General features: G+C 35.4%; 1 protein-coding gene across 2 annotated transcripts in view; it reads right to left on the minus strand.

Moving 5' to 3' along the window:
• The window catches only part of LOC150105644 (cation-dependent mannose-6-phosphate receptor-like), a 179358-nt gene that overhangs the window by 20945 nt on the left and 133283 nt on the right, over positions 1–25130 (minus strand). For both annotated transcript variants that reach the window (XM_090394969.1, XM_090394968.1), the window contains exons 4-5: positions 23667–23754; positions 14037–14116 (exon numbers count right to left, since the gene is read on the minus strand). In XM_090394969.1, the coding sequence (XP_090251095.1) occupies positions 14037–14116; positions 23667–23754 (168 nt within the window). The remainder of the gene's footprint in view (positions 1–14036; positions 14117–23666; positions 23755–25130) is intronic.

Consider the following 25130-nt stretch of genomic DNA (forward strand, 5'->3'; position numbering starts at 1 on the left):
GTGTATAACTGAGAGGAGACCTCCACATACCCTTTAAAGGAATGCAGAGAACCGACCAGGCCTTCTGACCTAATGTCTAATCCTCACCTTCTCGTGGTGCACCCTATTGGGTATCTACCTGGATACTGAACAAACGAGGATGGGCTGGCAATTTGGGATTTAGCTGACCAAATTGTATTCTTATTGGCTTAAACCAATATAGAAAATGACAGTACAACAAGACAAAATTTCATGCCGGCTGAGGCATCGCCCGGTTAAACAAGGCCCCCGTTGTTTTCGCCAGGGAATCAGGGCGAACAGCGAAAAGTCACCTACTGGAACAAATCTGAAAGCACACCCCAACTCAACATCACCAGAGTTAAAGATCGGTACTATCAACATAAGAAGCCTGAATGGCAAAGAAATGGAGCTAGCTGATGAATTAGATAAGTACCAAATCGACATAATAGGGGTGACTGAAACAAAAAAAAAAAAAAGACAAAAACTGGTGAGATCTTTCTGAGCAATAAATACAAAATGTTATACTCAGGCAATGACAATCAAGGAAAAGAAGGAGTAGCCATAGTATTCACCACAAAATACGAGGCTAATCTTCTTGAATGGCAGGCAGTCAGAAGTAGAGTGATGTGGACAAATATCAGAATGGGGAATTGGACAATGAGACTTATTTGTGCCTATGGTCCCACAGAAGGTTCTACTAAGGTAGAAGTGGAGGAATTTTTTGATGCAATAGAAAAAGCAACTGACACAATGAAAAAGGAAAAGTTGGTCCTTGTTGGGGATCTAAATAGCAAAGTAGGAAATGATTGTCAGACATACAAAAATATTTTGGGAAAATTTGGAGTAAAGAGCAAAGCCAATAATAATGGCAAATACCTATTGGATTTCTGCTGAGGACATGGACTGGTTATCACTAACACCATGTTCCAACATAAAAATGTGCACAAATTCACATGGAGAGAAGAGGCAAGGAATAAGAAAAGTCTCATTCACTATGTTATTGTTGATAGTGATCTTTTCTACCTGGTGCAGGACACCAGAGTATACAGAGGATTTGTAATTGGAAGCGATCACTATTTAGTCTTGAGCAGGATAAAATTGAATTTCGTATTGAAAAGATTAACATGTAATAAAGTTTTAAAGCGAATAAAAGTCGAGCAGCTCTCAGATGTGAACTGTAGACTAAAATACACAAAGATCATTGAAAAAAAATGAAAGAGTCTGAGAACGTTAACCAAACCTTGGAAATTCAGTGGCAAGCCTTGAAGAAAACCCTGATTGATTCAGCTAGAGAGGGATGTGGTGAGGTTGTGTGCAAGGATAGAAAAATCAGAACTCCATGGTGGACACAGGAAGTTAAAGAGGCAGTGAAGGAAAAGAAGAAAGTATCAAAAGTTCCTGGCAAATAAGTTCTTAGAGAATACAGAGACAAATGTAAGAAAGCTAAACAATGTGTAAAACTAGCTAAACAAAAGTCATGGGAGGACTTTGGCAAGAACATAGAAAATAAATATCAAGAAGGTGGTAAGATATTCTGGAGGTTGTTGAAGAAGCTTAGGAATGGAGGAAAGAGTGCTGTAAAAGAGATGATAAAGGTTACATGAAAACAGGAGAAAAAGATATCCTTGAAGTATGGAGTAATTACCTTGAAAAATTGCTAAATGAAGCAAGCAGTGATAGCACAGTGGTAAAAAATACTCAACAGGCATACAGTCAGGAATACATATCCATACTTGAAGTAGAAAAAGCCAAAGGCTTGAAAGGTGGAAAGGCAGCAGGAGTAGATGATATTCAACCATAAGTATGGTGGCATAAAAGTCTTGCCGTGGCAGCACTGCATAGTTCAGAAAGCCTGGACAGAGGGATCAATTCCCGATGATTGGAGTAGAGCTCTCATAGTACCCATATACAAAAAGGGAAATACAATTGAATGTGAGAATTACAGAGGTATATCCGTACTGAGTGTTCTTGGCAAGATCTATGCAAGCATACTTGAGAAATGGTTGAGAAGAATTGTGGAAGAAAAGCTTGGTGAAGAACAAGCTGGATTCAGGCCAAATAGAGGCTGTCAGGATCAGATCTTCACTTTACGACAAATAGCTGAGAAAGCATGGGAGTATAACAAAGATCTGTATTTAAGTTTTGTTGGTCTGGAAAAGGCATAAGACAAGATGCCAAGAGAGAAGCTATTCAATACACTACAGTTATATGGCATCAATGGGGCATTATAGCAAGCAATACTTAATCTTTATTTGAGTTGTAAGTCAGCAGTTAGAATTGAAGGAAGTACAGGAAGATAGTTTAATGTTAAATCTATATGAGACAAGGATGTACATTATCCCCTCTCTTATTCATTACCTATATGGATCACATTATGAAGGAAAGTGGTATTAAGCATGATATCAAAATTGGAGATGTTAATGTCAGCTCTTTGCTTTATGCGGATGATGTTATACTTCTAAATAAATCTGCTACAAGTCTGCAAGATTCTCTGACTAAATTGAATAACTGTTGTAATAGATATGATATGAAGGTCAGCATTAAAAATACAAAGACAATGAAAATAGGTAGAATTGTTTAAAATATCAATTGTGTTATGAACGGGGAACCTGTGAAACAAGTAAAACATTTCAGCTACTTAGGCAGAAAGATTAGAGGCGTGAACAGATGGCATCAATGGCAATATCATATTAAAAACGAAGATATTAGGAAGGAACTTGACATTGTCGGCATCTAGGAATGCATTAGCAGAGCTAATCTCAGGTGGTATGGTCACTTAAACAGAATGGACAAGGAAAGATTAGCAAAACAAGTGTTCTATGCCAGGTTGGCAGGAAAACGACCCAGAGGAAGGCCAAGATATAGGTGGATTGATACGGTACAATGTGCCTTAGATGATAGAAATATAAGATCTCATAATGATAATATTGGAGTCATGACAAGTAATAGACTGATTTGGAGGAAAATTGTAGATAGGAAGTTAGTAATGATGTAAATTTTCCGGGTAGGTACTATCATATCCTGTACACCCCTTGAGGGTACATGTCAGAAATTTGATGATGTTTCTATTTTCACTGTCTGTCTTTTTAATGCTGATATTCATACCAAATTTATTACAGCAGTCATTCAATTTGGTTAGGGAATTCTGCATACTTTTACTGGATTTATTTAGGAATATAAGATCATCCACATAAAAAGATGAGACCAACGTCTCCAATCTTGATATCAGGTTTAATACCACTTTCATTCATAATGTGATCCACGTAGAAGATAAATAAAAGGGGAGATAATGTACACCATTGCTGCACACCTGATTAACATCAAACAATTTACTTTCCCTCCTTCAATTCTAACTACTGATTTACAACTTAAATAGAGACTATACATTAAACATACCATTAAATTTTATAAACTTGGTTTTAATCCTTTTTACCCAAGTAAGCAAACAAGTAAGCCAAGTTTGCTTACTTACTAATGTACACCATTGCTGCACACCTGATTAACATCAAACAATTTACTTTCCCTCCTTCAATTCTAACTACTGATTTACAACTTAAATAGAGACTATACATTAAACATACCATTAAATTTTATAAACTTGGTTTTAATCCTTTTTACCCAAGTAAGCAAACAAGTAAGCCAAGTTTGCACCTGAAGTATTTTCAGATCTGAGGTAACTCGTGGTAAAGGTGGCATAAGCTCTGATCACTTGCCTAAGTATCCCATAATACAAAGTACATATCCTTACGGACATGTATAATGCTAAGTATTATGGGAAGAGTCATTACCCAGACCGGTTTCAACCTTTATTGAAGTAATAGAGACCTTATATTTACCTATACGAGTTGCCACAAAGGTGATCTGATCTTATTAAATAAAAATATCAGGATGACAGAAAGATGTAGAAAGTTTTTTTTTTACCTTGAGTGTATTATAAACATACCAAGAAATTTTATAAACTTGGTTTTTTAATCCTTTTTTCCCAAGTAAGCAAACAAGCAAGTAAGCCAAGTTTGCACCTGAAGTATTTTCAGGTCTGAGGCAACTCGTAAAGATGGCATAAGCTCCAATTTGCCTAAGTATCCCATAATATGCCATAATATTATTCCATGGGAAAAAAGGATTAAAACCAAGTTTATAAAATTTCTTGGTATCTTTAACATGTGATATACCCAAGGTAAAAAAAAAAAACTTTCTACTTCTTTAAATAGAGACTATGTATTGCTTGATATAATGTCCCATTTACACCATATAACTGGAGTGAACAGATTTCTTCTTGGAACCTTGTCATATGCCTTTTCCAGATCTACAAAATAAACACAGATCCTTGTTATATTCACACGATTTCTCACCTATTTGTCTTAAAATGAAAATCTGATCCTGACAATCTCTATTTGGCCTGAATCCAGCTTCCCTTCCACAGTTTTTTCTAGAGCACCATCATATATCAAATCACTGCCTCCCCCATCCCCACTTGAAGATTAATGTAATGGTTTAATAACATTGTTAAGAAGTCATATATGTGCACAAATAAAGCATTAATTTACACCAGTTATGCAAACAAAAAATTTAGAATAATTTTTGGAAACAAAAAAGTCGTTCTGAATAGTTTGGTTCCTTAAGGCAGTGTATCTCAAAGTGTGGTACACGTACCCCCGGGGGTACGTGAAAGGTCGTTAGGGGGTACATGGCAATTTTCGGCTATGCATAATTAAAGGAGTCATCATATTTTTCAACAAACAGTGCAATTAGAGACAACCGGGATAAAACAGCACTAACTAATGAATCACATCCCCTCTCCAACAGAAACTGCTATATAGACCAAGCAAAACCATATGTTGCCGGCGGAACATATGGTTTTGCTTGACACCACCCCCATCGTTAACGTGTTAAAACTAAGAAATATATCTAAGAAATAAAACTAAAAAATAAGAAATATAGTCGGAGAGCTCCTGAAAGATTTGTGATTTTTGTTGATTTATTAAATATTTTGTTAGATTTAATTGTGTAATTTTAGTATATTATTGTAGTTTTATTAGTGTAGTTAGTGTGCTAAAGTGTTTTATAACATAATCTATGTTGGGAAGTCGCCGCTAGAGGGATTCATAGTGTGTAGTGTTCGTGAAAGCTCCCGATAAGATAAGCGTTATTTTCAGTTATCGTTGATAAATTTACTTTAATATTGCGTAGTTTTGTTTGCCTTGTGTATCTTAGTGAGTTTGTTTGTGTGTTTTTGGTGTTTATAATTTATAATTTGATAAAATACATTACTAGTAAGTATGGCTCAGTACGAAGGAAAATGGTGGCCAGTAATGATGGTTCGCCATCTTCTTTCAAGAACGGTAATGTAAAGGAGATGATTCAGTGTACTATCTGCAAAATGTACGCTTTGCGGAGTGCGGTCAGAGTGTGGTTAGATGATAATAAAGAAGTGAATGTGTGTAGAAAATGTAGGGAGAATGAGGAATTGAAGTGTATTTCGGATCGTGAGTGTGATATTTTTGTCAAACTTCAGAATGAAGAAAATAGGGATATGACAAGAAATGGCGAGGTTGTACCAGAGAATTGTGAGAGTGTGAATGTAGAAAGTGTGAATGATAGTATTAATGGTTTTACAGAGAATAAAAAAGATGAGATAGATGCAATGAGTGAGATCGCGTTGTTGAATGGTGCGATACAAAGGGCAAAACAGCAGCTAGAGCGTATGAGCAAAAGTCGACTGATTGAACCAGCCAATAATAAAAAGAATGACAGGAAAAATAGGCGTATGAGTGTGAACATGAACAAAATGAAGGATAGAGTGCTGTATGGAGACTCGTTAGTACGAGGTGTGTTAGTAGAGGATTTGACAAAATCGTACCAACCTGGTGCGACCATAAAGGATGTAATTGAGTCTATTAGAGAGCAAAAGGAAAGGGTGAAAGAAATGATTGTGGTGGCAGGTACGAATGATTTGAAAGGAGATAAAATGGAAATGTTTGAGGTAGCAAAAGAAAAGAGTGAGAGAGTTAGAATGATTAGTCTTTTGCCACGGTATGACAGTGAAATGTTTAAAAGGAGGGCCATAATTGCGAATGACTTTATGCGTGGGTTATGTATGACGAGTGGTGTGGAATTTGTGGATGTGTGGAGTGAGTTTGATGGGCGAAAGGATCTATATAAGATGGATGGCTTGCATTTGAATGTAAGGAGACTTGAGAAAGTGTTGCTGAATGTAGTGGATGTGCAAATTCAGGGAAACTAGATTTATTAAGGGGGGAGAGTAGATATACAATCCTTAGGGAGGCAGTTGAATGTATGAATGAATATAATATGCCCGAGCGAATAAGGACAACAAATCAGAGTGGGATAGTTGATATAAAGCATCAAGGTAGGGTTGGGCTAATGGGGGTCTTAAATTCATGTACACTAATGCTAGGAGTATTAGGAACAAGAAGGAAGGGTTTTTGGCCATGGTTGGCACTTCCAGACCACAGGTTATTGGTATTAGTGAATCATGGCTGACTGTAGATGATATAGCTAGTGGGATTTAATGTAATGGATATAGTGTGTTCAGGAATGACAGGGGGAATAAAATGGGGGGAGTATTGTTGATGATAACTGATGAGCTACAGCCAAGGAAAATAGAAGTTGAATTGCAGGATAGAGAAAAGAGCACATTTGAGGTCATTTGGTGTGAGATTGTGGCTAGCAGAACTAAATATACAATTGGGTGCTGCTATAGACCAGGTGATGGAAAAGATGGTGGTGACAGTATGCATAAGCAAATAGAAGAAATAAGTGGAAGGAGGATAATTATTATGGGAGATTTCAACTATGATCGCATTGATTGGAGTGAGGAGAGGACACACGGGAGAAAGGAATTGGATTTTATGCGGTTATTAAGGGATAACTATCTGTGACAGCATGTAATGGAAAATAATGGGTCAGAGAGTGCTTGACCTAGTAATTACATCTGAGGATTTGGCTGTAACATTTATGACCACATTGCCACCAACTGGTGAGAGTGATCATAGGGTCTTGACTTGGGAGGTGGCTAAAGGTGTGGAATTTTCAATTAAGACAGGGTACATGTGGAATTATCGGGCTGGAAAGTATGACAAGCTTAGGAGTTTGATTGGTTCAGTGCCATGGAATGTACAACTGCAAGGACTAGAAGTTGATAGATGGGAGGCAGTTAAGAAGTGTTTCCATGAAGCAATGGCTGACTGTATACCTAGAATCCGAATAATAAATCAAGTAGGGGTTAAATGGATGAATAACACCATTAAGCTTGAGCTGCAAAAAAAGAAACAACTATGGAGGGAATTTAAGGAGAAAGGTGACCGGCAGGCCCATGAACGGTATAAAGCGCAGTCCAGAAGGGTAACGAGTGCGGTAAGAAAAGCAAAAAAGGATTAGAAAGAACATTGGCCATGCAGGCTAAAGAGAATCCTAAAAAGTTTTTAGATATGTAGCAAGTAAAAGGAAAAATGTACATGGCAGAATGATTTTAAAGAATGCCCATGGTAGGGAGGTAACTGAATCAGTTGATATAGTTGAGTTACTGAGTGAGCACTTTGCAAGTATATATCAACCAGGTGGTGACATTGCAGAAACAAATAAACCAGTAGATTATACGGGAATTGTGGTAAATGAAGTGGAGGTGAGTAGTCTATTGCATAACCTCAATGTCAATACATCCGTGGGATTGGATGGTATACCAGCTCGTGTCGTACGAGAAGCAGCTAAAGAATTGTCAGTACCCTTGACCATTTTGTTTAATTTGAGTCTCGGGTCTGGGTTAGTCCCGAGGGGGTGGAAAGAGGGGAAAATAGTTCCACTGCATAAAGGTGGTTCCAAGACTACTGTTATAAATTACCGACCGATTAGCATATCAGGAATCATTGTAAAGGTCTGAGAAATTAGTCAAGAAAAGAATACAGGATTGGATAGATGAAAATGGGATATTGTATGGGGGACAAACATGGTTTTGTGAAGGGTAGATCATGCCTGAGTAACTTGCTCACGTTCTATAACACAGTGATGGCTGAACTGGATAGGGGTAATGGGTTTACAGTGATACTACTGGACCTTGCCAAGGCCTTTGACAGGATACCACATGGAACCCTAATCAGTAAACTGGAGCAGATGGGGATAGATATAGGGGTTGGTGAGATGGATAGGAGGGTGGTTGAAGGAGAGATACCAGGGAGTGGTTTATTCAGGAGTGGAGTCTAAAAGACGGCTTGTGACTAGTGGTGTGCCGCAGGGCTCTGTTCTTGGACCACTGCTTTTCAATTTGTTCATCAGTGATATAGGAAAGGATTTGAGAGGAAGTGTTCACTTGTTTGCTGATGATGCAAAGTTGGGTAGAGCAATTGTGAGTGCACAGGATGTCAAAATCTTACAGGATGATTTGGATGGTTTGGAGGACTGGGCTAGGAAAAATGGATGTCAATTTAATGTGGCAAAGTGTAAGGTTATGCACTTTGGGGTGAAAAGAATAGCAGCAGTATATCGCATTGGTGAAACCATACTCCAGGAGATTGATGAAGCCAGGGATTTGGGAGTGTTGGTGGATAGGGAATTGAAGTTGGGGGGGGGGGGGGGGGGGGCACATTGCAAAAGTGACTAAATCAGCTCATCAAATCACTTGGCTTCTGAAAAATAGTTTAACATGCAGAGACAAACAAGTTGTTGTTCCTCTGTATCGAGCCTTGATAAGACCCCATCTGGACTACTGTGCCCAGTTATGGGCACCAGGATTTCTCCGTGATGGGGAGGAAGTGGAGAGGATCCAGAGACGAGTGACTAAGATGATAGCAGGTCTGTGGAATGAACCTTATGAGAATAGGTTGAAGATTTGTGGGTTGCAGAGATTGGACGATAGGTGAAGGAGGGGTGATATGATTGAGACATTCAAATTACTGAAGGGTTTCTATAAGATTGATCCAGAAGATATTTTTGAAAATATGACTGGTGGTGGTGGGAGGACTAGGGTCCATGCATGGAAGCTGGGCAAGAGTGTGGTTGACAAGGGTGTTAGAGCTAGGTTTTTTACTTGGAGAGTGGTGAATGAGTGGAATAAGCTTCCAGAGTCTGTTGTGGGTGCTACGACCGTGAATGAGTTCAAGGCAAGGTATGATAGATACTGTGTCAATGGCGAATAGTTGTTCTTGACATGATGTTAGGGCCTCCCTCGATGAGTCTGTCGACTCCTTGGAGTTGCCCGGAACAATAATAATAATAATAATAATAATATAGTGAATGTGTTTCAGATATTATGGAATTCGGCTGAAGGGAATTAGCATTTCAACTCAACTGTTGAAATGCTGATTTGTCTTTGGTTCGCACGATCTTTTGTTAATACTGCACCAATCATATGCAGTTCTTCGCTGCTCTACGTATCTCAAGTCTTGTAAATTACTGGTAATTTTTGCTTGAAATAATGGGAAAGAAGATGACGCTATTTGGGTAGATGACTTTGATGATGCACACAAAGAAACTGTTCTCGATGCCAAAAGTAGTGATAGAGAGTAGGAGCTTCTTGGTAAGTCGCACCATTTTCAGTTTTTTTCTGAAAACTTTAGTTTCCGAAAATTCCCGCACATATCTCACAACACGATTTTTTAACTTTAATTTTGGGAAAAAAGTTAGAGTTATATTCGCGTAAATACAGTATTTTTTTTAAGCTTTCAAATTCTTACGTATCAATCATTGGTTAAAGATTGGATTTATAAAACCCCCAAAAGAGAGCAATATAACAAATACAAGTAGCTGTAAGCAACAAGAAAACATTGATATTGCATCTGGATCAAATGAAATTGATGAGTGTGTCATCTGAATATCTAGAGAACCAAAATTTAAAAATGAATCATATTTTTTGTTTACATGAACATATAAATTCAAATAAAAGATATTTAATTTTAATTAATTAATTTATTTATTTTTTAATTAATTAATTAGGGGGTACTTGGTAATAATGAAAATTTAAGAAGGGGTACGTGGATATCTGAAGTTTGAGAAACACTGCCTTAAGGGAACATGTCAATCAGCTTGGTCATCAATCTATACCATTAAAAGTTTTTCCATTTCTACGATAAGATTGTAATTAACTAGCTTTAAAAGTTTCTTACACTTCTTTTCAATATGAAATTCAATTTTATTTGTATAATATGTCTTCTGAATGTCAACTCACTTGTCCACACAATCACCCCCTAATCTCTAGCCTCATCAGCAAACACTAGACACCTCAAATCATTTCTATTATTATTAATGCATGATTCATCTTGATATCATGAATACATACAATTGCTGGATTAGGTAATATGAATCTACACAAACATAGGAAATAGCAAAAGCATAGAATAAATCCCCAAAAAGCAATGCTGTGTGTGTGTGTGTGTGTGTGTGTGTGTGTGTGTGTGTGTGTGTGTGTGTGTGTGTGTGTGTGTGTGTGTGTGTGTGTGTGTGTGTGTGTGTGTGTGCATTGTTAAATTATGAATGAAGGTAATTTATAAATTATAATACTTCATTCATATTTAACATAATCCTCCATTTCATAAGCAAGACTTGTAAATATTATTTATTGTTTGTTTCTTGCTTATAGTGTGTTATTTCATATAATTGCCTTGAATTTTGTTTATTATTATTTAATAATATAATCTTAAATAATGTAATAGTTATAAAAAGGACTCTGTATAAAAATGTCATTCATTTTATTTAATTTATTCCTATAATAATATTGTTAGAAATTATGTAAGTTTAATGTACCCTATTTAGATAGCGCATGCGTAGAGCGTGAGCTATGGTATTCGAAGGGAGAAGGAGTTGATATGAGCTGAACTGGCTAAAACTGGATTTTGGCAGGATGAACGAAGGTATTTTATTGGAAAACGAAAGTAAACAGGGGAGAAGCATTCAGGACAGCAAGGAGAAAAGTAACGGGTGGCAGCAAAGGGATTTGGATATGCTGTAAATAGATTAGGAAGGAATCGGGAAATTAATAAGCAATTAGGAATATTTATACGGAATTCTAAAATTACGACAAATTCCAATTGTTTTGAGGAAGAATAGTGCAAGGCTGAATTTAATGCATAGAAGAAAACAAGGAGTGCGTCAAGACATGTGAAGCTCTTCTGAATGTTTGATATTTCAGTTATATAGTGAAGATTCCCTTTGAATAGTGTTACTTCAAAGTGATAGTTAACTTCAGTTTTAAGTGTGCCTATAGTGAATCTGATGTGCAAAGGATGTAACCCGGTAAGAGCAGTCCATTTTTTTTTATATTTCAGTGTGAAGAAATAAGAGTTAGCTCTGCCTGATATATCTTAACATTAACTGTGGCATTCTACTAAAATTAGACGAAGTATGGAGCTTTAAAGTGTTTCCCCCTTGAAGTGATAACTGCCTCATAATTGAATTAAGTGTTTGTTGACTAAGAGAGAATTAGAGGGTTCTACTATAAGAGTATTTACTGTAAGATTCTGTAACATTGAACTATGTGAACCATTTTAATTATTTGGAAGAATGTAGAATTGACAGCTGGATGTCTGATGCCTAATGTTTTATGTTTGTTATGAATACCTGAACTAAGTTGATTTCCATTATCTTGTTTTTAAAGTTATACTTAATGTACATGTTCTATAACCCTGTATTAAATGTTTATTTTATTGGATTCAATTTGTTTGCCTGATTTTTCTTTATTGCACTGCTCATAATGCTCATCAGACCTTGCGGAAGCCTTAAATATTTATTTTAAACTCGGCCTATAGAAAAGTGAGATTGCTAAAGTTAGTTGATGATTGATTCCACTATATTATATAGACTAATATGAATATAAAGTGGCACAGGATAATATAAATTTCTCTATATTTGGATTAGTAATCAACCAACAATTAATTAAGATAATAAAAAACAGATAATTTAAATAAGAACTACGTTCTAACAAGATGGCAGATTCAGAGCCAGGATGTACGATCCAACAGCATGCACACATGCAGGCACAACAATTAAAAAAAAAGGGAATGCAGAGGCCTAATTATTGTGTGCACATAATTTTTAAGCATGCAATAAAAACAAATCATGTGATAAATCATATTTATCACTTATTTTATTTAGTAACTAGGGAGCTCTGCCCCCTGATGTCTATGGCAACCAACACCTCCGTTTTCCAGACTGGTAAGCCGGTTCTCTGTGAATTCTGATGACTTGAATTTTGAAGACTCGACACTCAGGGTAGCCTCCTGAGTGTCGAGTCTTCAAGAGGGGACCCCCCCCAGCGTCTACGGCACCCCCCCCCCCATGTTCCAGACTGGTAGGCAGGTTCTCCTTGAATGCCGATGATTCGACACTCAGGGTAGCCCCTGAGTTTCAAAACGTTTCAAATAACTTGACAAAAATGTTACACAAAAACATTACAGCCTACATCTGTTTCAAGCCGACGCCACATCCATTTCCAATTTCAGCTTATCATTTTATAGTAGATTTTTCCCATGTCTCCACTCCATTCCAGTACTACTCTAACCTGATGAAACTTAATACATTCTAATTATTTACTTTTAGTCTGCTCCACATGAGTGAACTGTTGCTAACATCTAAGTTACACCGGTATATTCGTTTAATATCTACTATCTATCTAGACAGTACAGGCACTTGAACTCGTGCAAACAGTAATGGATTTCAGTAGCTACACAGATTTAAGTGAATTAAGTGCTCATAATTTTACAGATTATATATCTATAATTATAGATAGACAAAAAGGGCAACAATTAATATGAGAATTATTACATTAGTGGTTTTGGTGCATTAAACCTTCAAAATGTCACTGCCAAAATTAAAGCATAAAACAAATGCAAATACATTTATGTTTAAGTAGTGGGAGTGACAATTTGTTTATAAACTGCACGTATATGCATCATTTGAGTAGCTGAAGGAGTAAGCATTTAGGTTGCTCTTATAGAAATATTTAGCATGAAATGTACAAGATCTTTTAATAAAGATGTTATCATCAATTTTAGGCATATCAAATTGACTTTGTTACTTGTGACATTTGCTATTAATGTGAACACAAACTATGTACACATTCAGTCTGAGACGAGAAACTAGCACGAGCCAGCAAAAAAAAGTTCCTTTATTTGTTTTTGTTTTTTTTTTTAAAAAAGGAGAGAGATATATTTCAAGCAACAATCAGAAAGAAGAGCTAGAAAGTTTTTTCACTTGGTTACAAATTAAATTAAACTTGTTGAGGATTAGGTACCAAGGATGGCAGCATATGTTTGCCAGTCTCTTGATTGGTTTGCTGTTTATAATTAGTGAGTCTGTGGCCAGCTACCTTTGATTGGTTACTGGTGGAGATTAAACTGTCCACTCAGTCTCCACAAGCCAGATAGGGTTAAAAGACCTTGCCTACTCCCTATAAGGGAATAAAAGGCATTATCTGATTTGATTTTTTTAAAACTTGCCAAGAAGTTAGATTCTTGTTTAATCCTTTATCCAAGTATAACCAATCAAAGTTTGCATGTGAAGCATCTTCACAACTAGGCCAGCCTGGCTGGCTGAGTGGTTAGAGCATCCGCTCCCCAGCCACAAGGCTGCGGGTTCGAATCCCGCCATGGGCACGGATGTTTATGGCGTTGGTATAGCGCAGTCAGTTGGTGGATTGTGTAGTGGAGACAGAGTTGTAGAGTAGGTGCCCTCTCTCGATGAGTTTTTGGACTCCCTAGAGGTGTCAAATAATAATAATAATAAATATATATATATATATATATATATATATAGAGAGAGAGAGGGGGGGGGCTATAAAGGATTGAACATTGAGGCTTGTTCTCTATATACAAGTAACCTAGTCATGAAAATATTTCACATGTAAACTTTGTCTGCTTACACATGGATAAAGGATTAAAGAAGAATCTAATTTCTTGGCAAGTTTAATTTAAGAAAGAAGCACTGTTTTAAAACTTGGTCAAAAATCTATAAACCAGCAGTGCAGTAATGTTTATTGGAAGTCAATTAGTAACACAAAATATTAACTTTTTTCATAAATTTATACTCACAAAATAACCAAAACTGATCCAGTTGAGAGTCCATCTGAACATCCATCAGGACATGCACAAACAGAAGATAAAGAAAATGCCTACATTAGAAGAGAAGACATTAACAGATTTCCCATTCATGTATTCAAAATTTCTAAATGATAATTAATTCATGGCAATGAAACCCATGCAACTTAGAATAACCTTTATTTTGTTTAAAAGATAGCTGACTAATTTCCTTTATTATATAATCAACAACTTTACTTTCTAATGTAGAAAGTATTTACTTGTATTTCAAAGCAAAGTCTTACAAATATAAACTGCAGTTTTATTAAATTATACAAGAAAAGAAATTATATTGTTTTAATCTTTTACCTAACAGGCATGAGCAACAAGACTACACATGAAGTATCTTTCATGGAGATATTTCATGTGCAAATGTACACAATTTGCATGTGGAGGCAGATGACTTCACATTAAACTGACCTAGTATTCCATAATGCACAGCACGTTTAGTACTCAGCACATCTACTACTTGCTATTTTTGCTATCCTATTTTCAATGCTTTCGGAGAAAAAAATTTCTTATTATTACTAATGTAGCCAGTCTAGTAGTGAAGTAATGATTTGCAAATGCTTGAAAGTTACCTATATCAGCACTTCCCAAACTGTGGGCCGCAGCCCCCCTTGGGGGACGTAGGTTTTGTTGAGGGGGGCCGTGAAATAATGAAAACAAATTTAAAATGTTTTAAGACTAAATAGATTTTTTTTATTTTAAAAGAAACGTATTTAACTTTTATTATTTCTTTTTTGTTATGTTTTATATTTTAATGGAAAAATTCATACATTGGTGTTGGTTCACAAACTTTGCTTCCTGTGTATTTCGGCGCTTATTTATTTAATAAGCGCCGAAACATATGAATATTGCTTATTCATATGTTTCATTTCAAAGCAGTGGTTAATTGTATTTACTTCGAATGCTCTCCAGGGAAGCTCCAAATCTTCCTGTCCCTTTCATCACACGTTCGTAATCAGGGACTGTTGATATTGACTTTATATACATATCAAAACTCGTTTTATATTATCAGTCATCCGAGCTAGTTTTCAGTTACCAATAAAAGTTTCGCATATACTTCACACATGAAAAAAAGCTTAAACAAGTTCATATGGGGAGATAGTAACTCGCTTGCAGTGGTAAACAACATGCCCTCCCTAGCAGCCACTATACTGCAGAGGCAATAAAAACAAGTACTTTTATTATGCCAGTGAATAAGGTAGGAGCAGTCTGTGTAATATATTTCTCAACAAATAGTGCAATTAGAGACAACTGAGATAAAAACACTAATTAATGAATCACGTCCCCTCATACAGAAACTATCCTATATAGACTGAAACAAAACCATATGTTGCATGGGCAAACACAGTATCTAACTAAAAACTATTGTTATTAATTAAATGTGAGTTCAATTTCCCAAGGCAGCAATAAAATTCAACCGAACGTGTTAAAATTCGTAAAAGTGTTAAAACTAAGTAATATATATATATAATGAATGTTATGGCAGTTTCACATATGGAATTCGGTTGAAGAGAGTTAGCATTTCAACTCAATTGTCAGCTTTGCTTTTATCTTTCAGTTGCGTGATCTTTTGTTAATACCGCACCAATCATATGCACGTTTTAATAACCTGCCTTTGCTGTCTGTTTCGTGTTAGGCTTAATTACCGTAAAGGGAAAAAAGTCACAAAAAAGAAAAATGTTCCTGGTCCTGGGATTCCCTTATTCAGGTAATATTCACTAATTTCATGTTGTCAGTCTGTGGTGTGCCAGTATCGTTAAGTGGTGCTATTATTTGATCTATTGTATGTTAAAAAATTTAACCCTGAGATGGATAAGTGGCTGATAAAAAATTTAAAAAAATCCCGCGAACAATCAGAAGAAGCAGAAACAGACTCAAAAAAAAAGGACAGTATTTCATATTTTACCAGAACAGCCTGCAGAACCAAACGGTAAGAGGCAAAAAATGCAATATATGCATTTGATTTTTGCAATATTCGCTGTGTATGTTTTGTATTGAATATAAATACAATAAATATTATAATAATATATCTCTCTATTACGATTTTTTTTCGAGGGGGGGGGAGTAAAATATTTTAATTTTTGCAAAGGGGGCCCTGACATCCAGAAGTTTGGGAAGCACTGACCTATATGACAGTTAACATCTGGTCTTGTCTTTAACATGTTAAGCTTAATACCACAGCAAAGAAACTTTGCTTCTTGTCATCATCATCATCATAAGTTTCCTAATATTATGATAGCACTACATGAAGAGTTTACATTGTCACTAAATGGCCACCTACAATATCATCGATTCCTGAGACATACTCTCAGGGGATATACATATCATGATAGAATTACACAAAAACTTTACATCGTTACCAACTTCCTGTTGACAATTTTCCTCCATATTAATATGTTATCTATCAGAACTTCAGCATCATCAAATCTTATATTTCAGCCTTCTAAGGCTAAGGACTTGGTCTTCCTTTAGATCTTTTTTCTGCCATCCTGGCAAAAAACATGTTTTGCTAATCTCTCCTCTCCCATTCTGTTTAAGTAACCATACTACACATGCCTGAATGCTAACAATGCTTAGTTCCTTCCTAATAACCTCATTTTTAATAAGGTCTGCCACAAATGCCATATCTTCAGTCTTTTCATTTTTCTCAGAACTCATATCTGTGGTCTCCAGCGTTTGATCAGATGTTTCATTTCTAACTTAACTCTCACATCCATAAAATTGGTTTGAACACTATTTTGTCTACAGCTAGTTTAGTGTTTTGACTAATAATCTCTTATTCCATATAAATTTATTCAGTTAAAAGGTAGGAAGTTAAATTTATTCATAAATTTAACTTACCATCTTCACTAAAAATTGTGCCTAAAGAGTTGAAATGTTTTTCTTGCCAAGGGTTCTGGATGCAGTTGATGTTTTCAGTGTTCCTACCTATTTTCATAGTCTTTTTATTATTGATTTTCATACCAAAAATATTACAGCTATTAATCAGTTTATTTAGGAAATAATGAAGACTTCTACTTGATTTGTTTAATCATCTACATAAAGTAAAGAAATGAGATGAATATCTCCAAATTTGATATTAGGCCTTTGTCACTCTTCATATGAAATGTGAATCATACAGTGAAGAGTGATGGAGAAAATATGCACCCTTGTCTCACACTTGATTTAACATCAAATCTTCTTCTTATATACCTCCTTCAGTTCTAACTGCTGACTTACAATTCAAATATAGTCTATATATTGCTCAATATAATATATCATCTACACCATATAATTGTCAAATTCAAGACCCTCAAATCCTCATGTGCTTTCTGTTATATACTGCCTGAGGTAGTTGTCCCTCAAAAACTCAAGAAACTCATTTTCTTTACTTCCAGTTGCTATCTCATTATCCCTGTCTATATTGCTATGATTAAAATTGCCCATAATCACTCTTTTCTAATTTGCTTGGCTAATTTAATTATACATTTCATATTCACTACCTTCACATTACCAGGTCTATAACAACATCTGACTAAGTATTTCATTCTATTCACCTCTATCTCACACCATACTGCCTCAAAAACCTGGTACTATCCACCGGTACTATTTCCCTCTTGCATCTCTACTTTGTATGGACATAACTCTTTGTCAATCATCAATAGCACCCCTCCTCCCTTTTTACCCTTTCTATCCTCGCAAAACACATCTTATCCTTCCATCTCTATTCCTGTCAGGATGTCATCCTCATCCAACTATGTCTCACTTATTCCAACAATTTTTGGTGTACAGACTCAATTAATGCAACCATCTCATTGGCCTTGTTTCTTACACCTCAAGCATTTGTATACAAACAGCAGCTTATTCCTGGATCTATAGCTAGTTCCACTGATACCACTAACTTGATGCAACTTCTCCATGCTTAATTCAAGTCATTTCTTTTTCTCCTTATTCATCTTAGAACCTACTTCAAATTTACCTTTCTCACTCTGTTTTCCTCTTGATTACTTGATTCTTCCATAGTAAAACATAAACTGCTAAATAACATCATAATAGATTTCTGAGTTATAGAGAGCTGCTGAAAAGTCCCAACCAAAGGAACAAGCCATAACAAACTATTCCTGTAATCACTGCAAGCTTGATATAGTGAAGATCAACTATAAAAAATCAGTTTCTTTTCTCTCTGTGATGTCAGCTAGCTTAGGTTTTCTGTTATGAAAAGGAGGTTAGGTTTGAATAACTCCATATTGTATTGTATTCACTTGTATTGCTGCTGAGGTCACAAGTTTGTAAAATGGATGTATAATTTTTTTTTTTTTAAGATATTTATCTGCAAAAAAGGTTTTCATTGTTTATGTTTCATTATTCATTATGGTAATGGAATAAGAGTTGAAGGAGATAAGAAATACTAGGTAATAAACTGTTAGATGTATGACAATGCACAATACAGAAAGAAAAGGAGTAGAGGTCACACTATAATCATGAGATCAGCCAGCTTTCGAACCTACTTTCTTGGGTTCCCTTGCATAGAGGAAAATGGGATGCCACAGTTTGTTTAGCACATTCCAGAAGGATAATACTATCAATAAGCTATTCTAAATTATTTGAAGTTTCAGGCAATATGAAAATATACAGCAGATAATAATTTTTTCTTTTACCCATTATGTAGCCAAAAACACAGACCTCTAATAAATCTAGTTTAATCCTTTATCCAAGTATGAGCAAACAAAGTTTGCGCCTGAAAATATCTTCAGGACAGAGGTAAGGTAGTACAACACCGGGCAACTCGCAACAAAGGTGGACCAAGCTAACATCACTCCTATCTCAGTATCTCCCATAATGCAAAACACATCTCTTTGCGGATATGTATAATGTTATGCATTAAGGGAAGGGCCACTACCCAGAGGTGGAGATACCAGGCAGAAGCAATGGCAGGTCATCTTTACCTATAGGAGTTGCCAAACGGTGTGCCACCTTTTTTTTTTTTTTTTTTATTAAATTACTCTGGATTTAGAGAAAGATGTTGAAAGTTTGTTTTTCACTTGGTTAGACTATAATAAATTTAGTTTAATCCTTTATCCAAGTGTGAGCAAACAAAGTTTGCGCCTGAAAATATCTTCAGGACTGGGGTAAGGTAGTACAACACCAGGCAACTCGCAGCAAAGATGGACCAAGCTAACATCACTCCTATCTCAATATCTCCCATAATGCAAAACACATCTCCTTGCGGATATGTATAATGTTATGCATTAAGGGAAGGGCCACTACCCAGACTAGTTTCAACCTTTATTGTAGTCTCTTCAGTGGGAGCCAGGCCCAGAGGTGGAGATACCAGTCAAAAGCAATGGCAGGTCATCTTTACCTATAGGAGTTGCCAAACGGTGTGTCATCTTTTTTTTTTTTTATTAAATTACTCTGGATTTAGAGAAAGATGCTGAAAGTTTATTTTTCACTTGGTTAGACTATAATAAATTTAGTTTAATCCTTTATCCAAGTGTGGTTTTTATCCAAGTTTCTCCACCTCTGGGCCTGGCTACCACTGAAAAGACCTCAATAAAGGTCGAAACTAGTCTGGGTAGTGGCCCTTCCCTTAATGCATAACATTATACATATTCGCAAGGAGATGTGTTTTGCATTATGGGAGATACTGAGTTAGGAGTGATGTCAGCTTGGTCCACCTTTGCTGCGAGTTGCCTGGTGTTGTACTACCTTACCCCAGCCCTGAAGATATTTTCAGGCGCAAACTTTGTTTGCTCACACTTGGATAAAGGATTAAACTAAATTTATTATAGTCTAACCAAGTGAAAAATAAACTTTCAACATCTTTCTCTAAATCCAGAGTAATTTAATAAAAAAAAAAGGTGGCACACCGTTTGGCAACTCCTATAGGTAAAGATGACCTGCCATTGCTTCTGCCTGGTATCTCCAGCTCTGGGCCTGGCTCCCACTGAAGAGACCTCAAATAAAGGCCGAAACTAGTCTGGGTAGTGGCCTTTCCCCTAATGCATAATATTATACATATCTGCAAGGAGATGTGTTTTGCATTATGGGAGATATTGAGATAGGAGTGATGTCAGCTTGGTCCACCTTTGCTGCGAGTTGCCTGGTGTTGTACTACCTTACCCCAGCCCTGAAGATATTTTCAGGCGCAAACTTTGTTTGCTCACACTTGGATAAAGGATTAAACTAAATTTATTATAGTCTAACCAAGTGAAAAATAAACTTTCAACATCTTTCTCTAAATCCAGAGTAATTTAATAAAAAAAAAAGGTGGCACACCGTTTGGCAACTCCTATAGGTAAAGATGACCTGCCATTGCTTCTGCCTGGTATCTCCAGCTCTGGGCCTGGCTCCCACTGAAGAGACCTCAATAAAGGTCGAAACTAGTCTGGGTAGTGGCCTTTCCCCTAATGCATAATATTATACATATCTGCAAGGAGATGTGTTTTGCATTATGGGAGATATTGAGATAGGAGTGATGTTAGCTTGGTCCATCTTTGCTGCGAGTTGCCCAGTGTTGTACTACCTTACCCCAGTCCTGAAGATATTTTCAGGCGCAAACTTTGTTTGCTCACACTTGGATAAAGGATTAAACTAAATTTATTATAGTCTAACCAAGTGAAAAATAAACTTTCAACACAGGCCTCCTTTAGAATGCTAACTTCCTCTCAAAATTTAATGTTGTTTTACTTACGAAGCCTGTCACTAGTCAAGCCTATACTTTGTGTACTATTCAACAGTGCACTTATGTTTCTCCTTACCCAAAACTTTTCTTTTATTAAAGTTTCTGCTTAAAGTTAACAGCTAACTGATTTATTCCACTAACTCTTGGATATAGTTCAATAGTGCTTCCTCCAAACACCACCCTCCCCTTGACTATTTTTCATGTACTGCTCATTTCCTCCCCCCCCCCAGAAGCATGTGATGTCATGATACTATACAAGTTCTGTAGTTCCACATATATTCTATCTATTCTATCTTAATTGAAAACTTCACATGCCTGCTATCTCTCATATGATTCTGTCCCATATTCTCCATAAACTGACAGAAATTAGCTGCCATGGTTATGGACAAACACTTTTGAATCCAAGTCATATGCTATTATCCATCATATGCTATTCTAAATTCTATAATCTAAATTCTGTTTTTCTCCTGTGTCTGTTCATTCTTCCAAATCTATGTCTCAATAGTTAAATTCTCATCATTATTAACTCATCACTCATTTCATTGACTAAATTCCAAACTATCAGTTTACTGTCATTCATTAACCAACTAGATAATTATTAATATACATGTGTACACATGCAATACACATGTGTATACAATGCCATAAGATAATGAGAAATAGACATAAGTCATAGCTGGTTCTTCTTATTCCTTAAAGATATATGAAGATTTACAACTATGCTAGTTATTCTTAAATCTTTAAATAACTTGAATCAAGTTGCAAAGAACCAACAACTCAAAGTCAATATGAGAATATTTCTGCCACAGTGAACAGCAACTCTGCTTTACAACCAATCCAACTGCATGTTTGTGGCTTAAAAGAATGTTTCTCTAGATCAGATAGATAATCTCCAAGGGTATCTGATCCTTAGGTTCACGGCGTTTTAATAGATGAGATTATCATAAAGGGAGAGAAAATCACAAAGAATCTCTAGACCTATATTGGTATTCCATGTAAGCAAGGTTTATGTGGGTAGTTAATTAACTGAGCGCACTGCTTTAGAGACCAGCACAGTATCTCCCCCCCCACCTACACACACACAAAAAAACGTCCAATAAGCAGGGTAATGCAAAATAAAAATAATTTACTAGCTGAAGTAAATCGCATCCATGCCAAAGTGAGATTCAACTTCATAGAGAAGGTGCAAATAATGCTACTTAGGGGAGAACGTTAACTTTTTAATGTGGAAAGTTTATTCCTTGATTATAAATTAAAACTGCGAAGAAATTATATTCTTTCTTTCTTGTTTAATCCTTTATCCAAGTGCAAGCAAACAGTGTGTGTAAAGTATCTTCACAATTAAGCTATTTATCTATACAGACCAATTCTTCTTCAGTCCTCAAAACAGGTTGAGTCCCTCATGGATAAGAACCTTCCACCCACTTCTCTGTCTGAAGCAAACTCTTTCATATGCTAACAGATTTTAAAGTTCAATGCAGTTCAAAGGGCTTTATGCCATGTTAATTACACCTTTTTACTACTTGTATATGAGAAATATATGACTTCCCAGTTACTTCAACTTTGGTATCTCCTCTGGTCTGGTTAACTCTTTCTATAATGCATAACATTATACACACCCAAAAGGATATGTGCTTTGCATTGTGGGATATTAAAACAAATAACGTGAAGTCATTAGTCTGTATATACAAGTAGTAGTCTAATCGTGAAGATACTGCATGTGCAAACTTTGTTGGCTTACAGTTGGATAAGGGATTAAAGAAGAACATACATTCTTGGCAACTAATTTAATGAAGTTTTTAAATTGCTAAAAATTAAACAGTAACATTTATACTTTTTTTTTTTTTTTTGAGAAAATGAAGTACATTTCAACTAAATATTAGAATATTCAATAGTGAACTGCTCACATTTGAATCACTTACTACTAATTAATAATATATTCACTGAAATCATGTAGTAACAAATATTGGTGATTAATGTTACTTTATTAATGTTATTAATAAAGATTTGTTTCTTTGCTTTACAGGCAGTATTGTGAGCTATATATTATGCAAAAGTATTATCTTTCTACACACACACACAATCCTCATTTCTGTTTCAAAGAACATTCTTAAATTATATATTTTTTTTTATTTTACATCAGAAAACAGGATCTCAAACTTCTCCAAAAAAAAAAAAAAAAAAAAAATACTACTATTGTAAAATATTGGTTTATTAATGAGAAAAACTGTGCTCAGCAGGATACATTCTGAAAACTATAACTTCAATAAAACCTTTTCTAGTATATTTTCAAAAATAAGTAGGTTCCTTCTCTCTTAACCACTTCTCCAGATGCATGCATAAATATGCTATAGCTTTCTGAAACCGCATGTGTGGGATTAATATAAAATAGATTAATTTTAATTATAAATTCTACAGTTATTAAAGGAAGTTGCAGTAATTAAGATAACTTCTACAGAAGCTGGCAAATGAAAAAAGTTAAAGAACTTTGTTTTGAGATCATCATAATAGTTTATGATTTTCACAGTTATAAAATTTCAAAAATATAAACTATACTCAGTATTATGACTACAATCCAGCTAATATTCTTAACTAAGGATCCAATAAACAAAGTCTTGGTCATGAAAGACATGTCTAACATGACTTTTGTTTGTGTGTCTGTTTGCTTACTTGGAAAAAATGGAGTAAAACCAGGTTTAAAATTGCTTGGTATCTTTAACATGACTTTTCATATTAGGATGGCATCTTGTATTTGTATTTCAAATTTCCTATGTTGAAAATTCAATCTTCCTTATAAATAAGTTTACCTCAGAAATCTGGATAAGGAAGTAAACATGATACTTATGTTCATTGCATTATTAACTGCTAGTAGTCACATAAATATTTTGTTTATTTAAAAAAAAAATACTTACATAATTATTATCTACCATACCATACACTTGAAGTTTTCCTTGTGATTCATCCTCACTGCAAATAAGTCTTACAACAGCTGTTACTTTGCTAAATAAATTAAAGAGAATTGAAATGGGAATTGGAATTTTAGTAGCTGAATTAAAAATATACTTAAAATAAGAAAAAATGTACTAAAATGGATAATTTAAAGGGGGGGGGGGATTTTACTCTTTTACATTACACAATGAAAAAAAAGCCATCAAAACAAAACTTCTACAATACACTTTAAATACATTTTTTTCTTAATTTTGTTAAAACAGATTTGCATAATACATGAAAAGTTACATTCATTACTAACTTCTTATTAACAATATTCCTCTAAATTAATCTTATCTGTTAACACTCCAATATTATTCATTGAAATCACTTAATTTATTAAGATATTTATCAGATCTTATATTTCTGTCTTCTCAGGCATTTTTTGCTGTATCGGTCCCCATACATCTTGGTCTTCCTCTGGGTCTTTTTCCTGGCATCCTGGCAAAGAACACTGATTTAACTAATTTTCCCTCTCCCATTCTGTTTGGTGGCCATACCACCTGAGATTAGCTCAGCTAACACATTCCTGAATGCTAATAATGTCAAGGACTTTCCTAATAGACCTATTTTTAATATGATACTGCCTTTGATGCCATCTGTTCATTTCCCTAATATTTTTCAGGACTCTCACATCTGTGCTCTCCAGTCTTTGATCAAGAATTTTATTTCTAACCCAGCTCTCAGATCCATAAGTTAAAATTGGTTTTGAACAGTCTTGTATACAGCTAGTTTAGTGTTCTGACCAATCTTTCTCTTATTCCATATAAGGTTAAATTTATTCATTTGACTTCCTACTATACCACCTTTGCTAATTCTTGCTGTCTATTTTCAAATTTAATTTGCCATCTTCACTAAAAAGTGTGCCTAAATAACTGAAATGTTTTACTTGTTCTATAGGTTCTCTATCCATGATGCAGTTGATGTTTTCAATGTTTCTTCCTATTTTCACTCTTTGTCTTTTTAATGCCGACTTTCATACAATTTTTATTACAGCAGTTATTCAATTTGGTCAGGGAATCTTGCAGACTTGAACTGGATTATTTAGGAGTATAACATCATCTGCATCAAGTAAAGAGCTAAGATTAGCATCTCCAATTTTGATATCAGGTTTAATACCACTGCCTTCATAATAATGTGATCCATATTATTATTATACAGGCACCTCCATGGGGGTCCAAAGACTCATTGTGGGAAATCCAATCTATCCACACAATGTACCATACCTCTCCTTGAACCCATTAACAGATGAAGCACTCACAACTGATTCTGGCAACCCATTCCACTCATTCACAACTCTCCGTGTAAAAAAATCTAGCCCTAACACCCCTAACCACACCTTTATTCAACTTCTAGGGATGACTCCTTGTTCTAGTCCCTCTAGCTAA

The sequence above is a fragment of the Typopeltis vanoorti genome, chromosome 6 (assembly GCF_054136105.1).
Source record: "Typopeltis vanoorti isolate ZY-2024b chromosome 6, IOZ_Tvanoo_1.0, whole genome shotgun sequence".
Classification (NCBI taxonomy): Eukaryota; Metazoa; Arthropoda; class Arachnida; order Uropygi; family Thelyphonidae; genus Typopeltis; species Typopeltis vanoorti.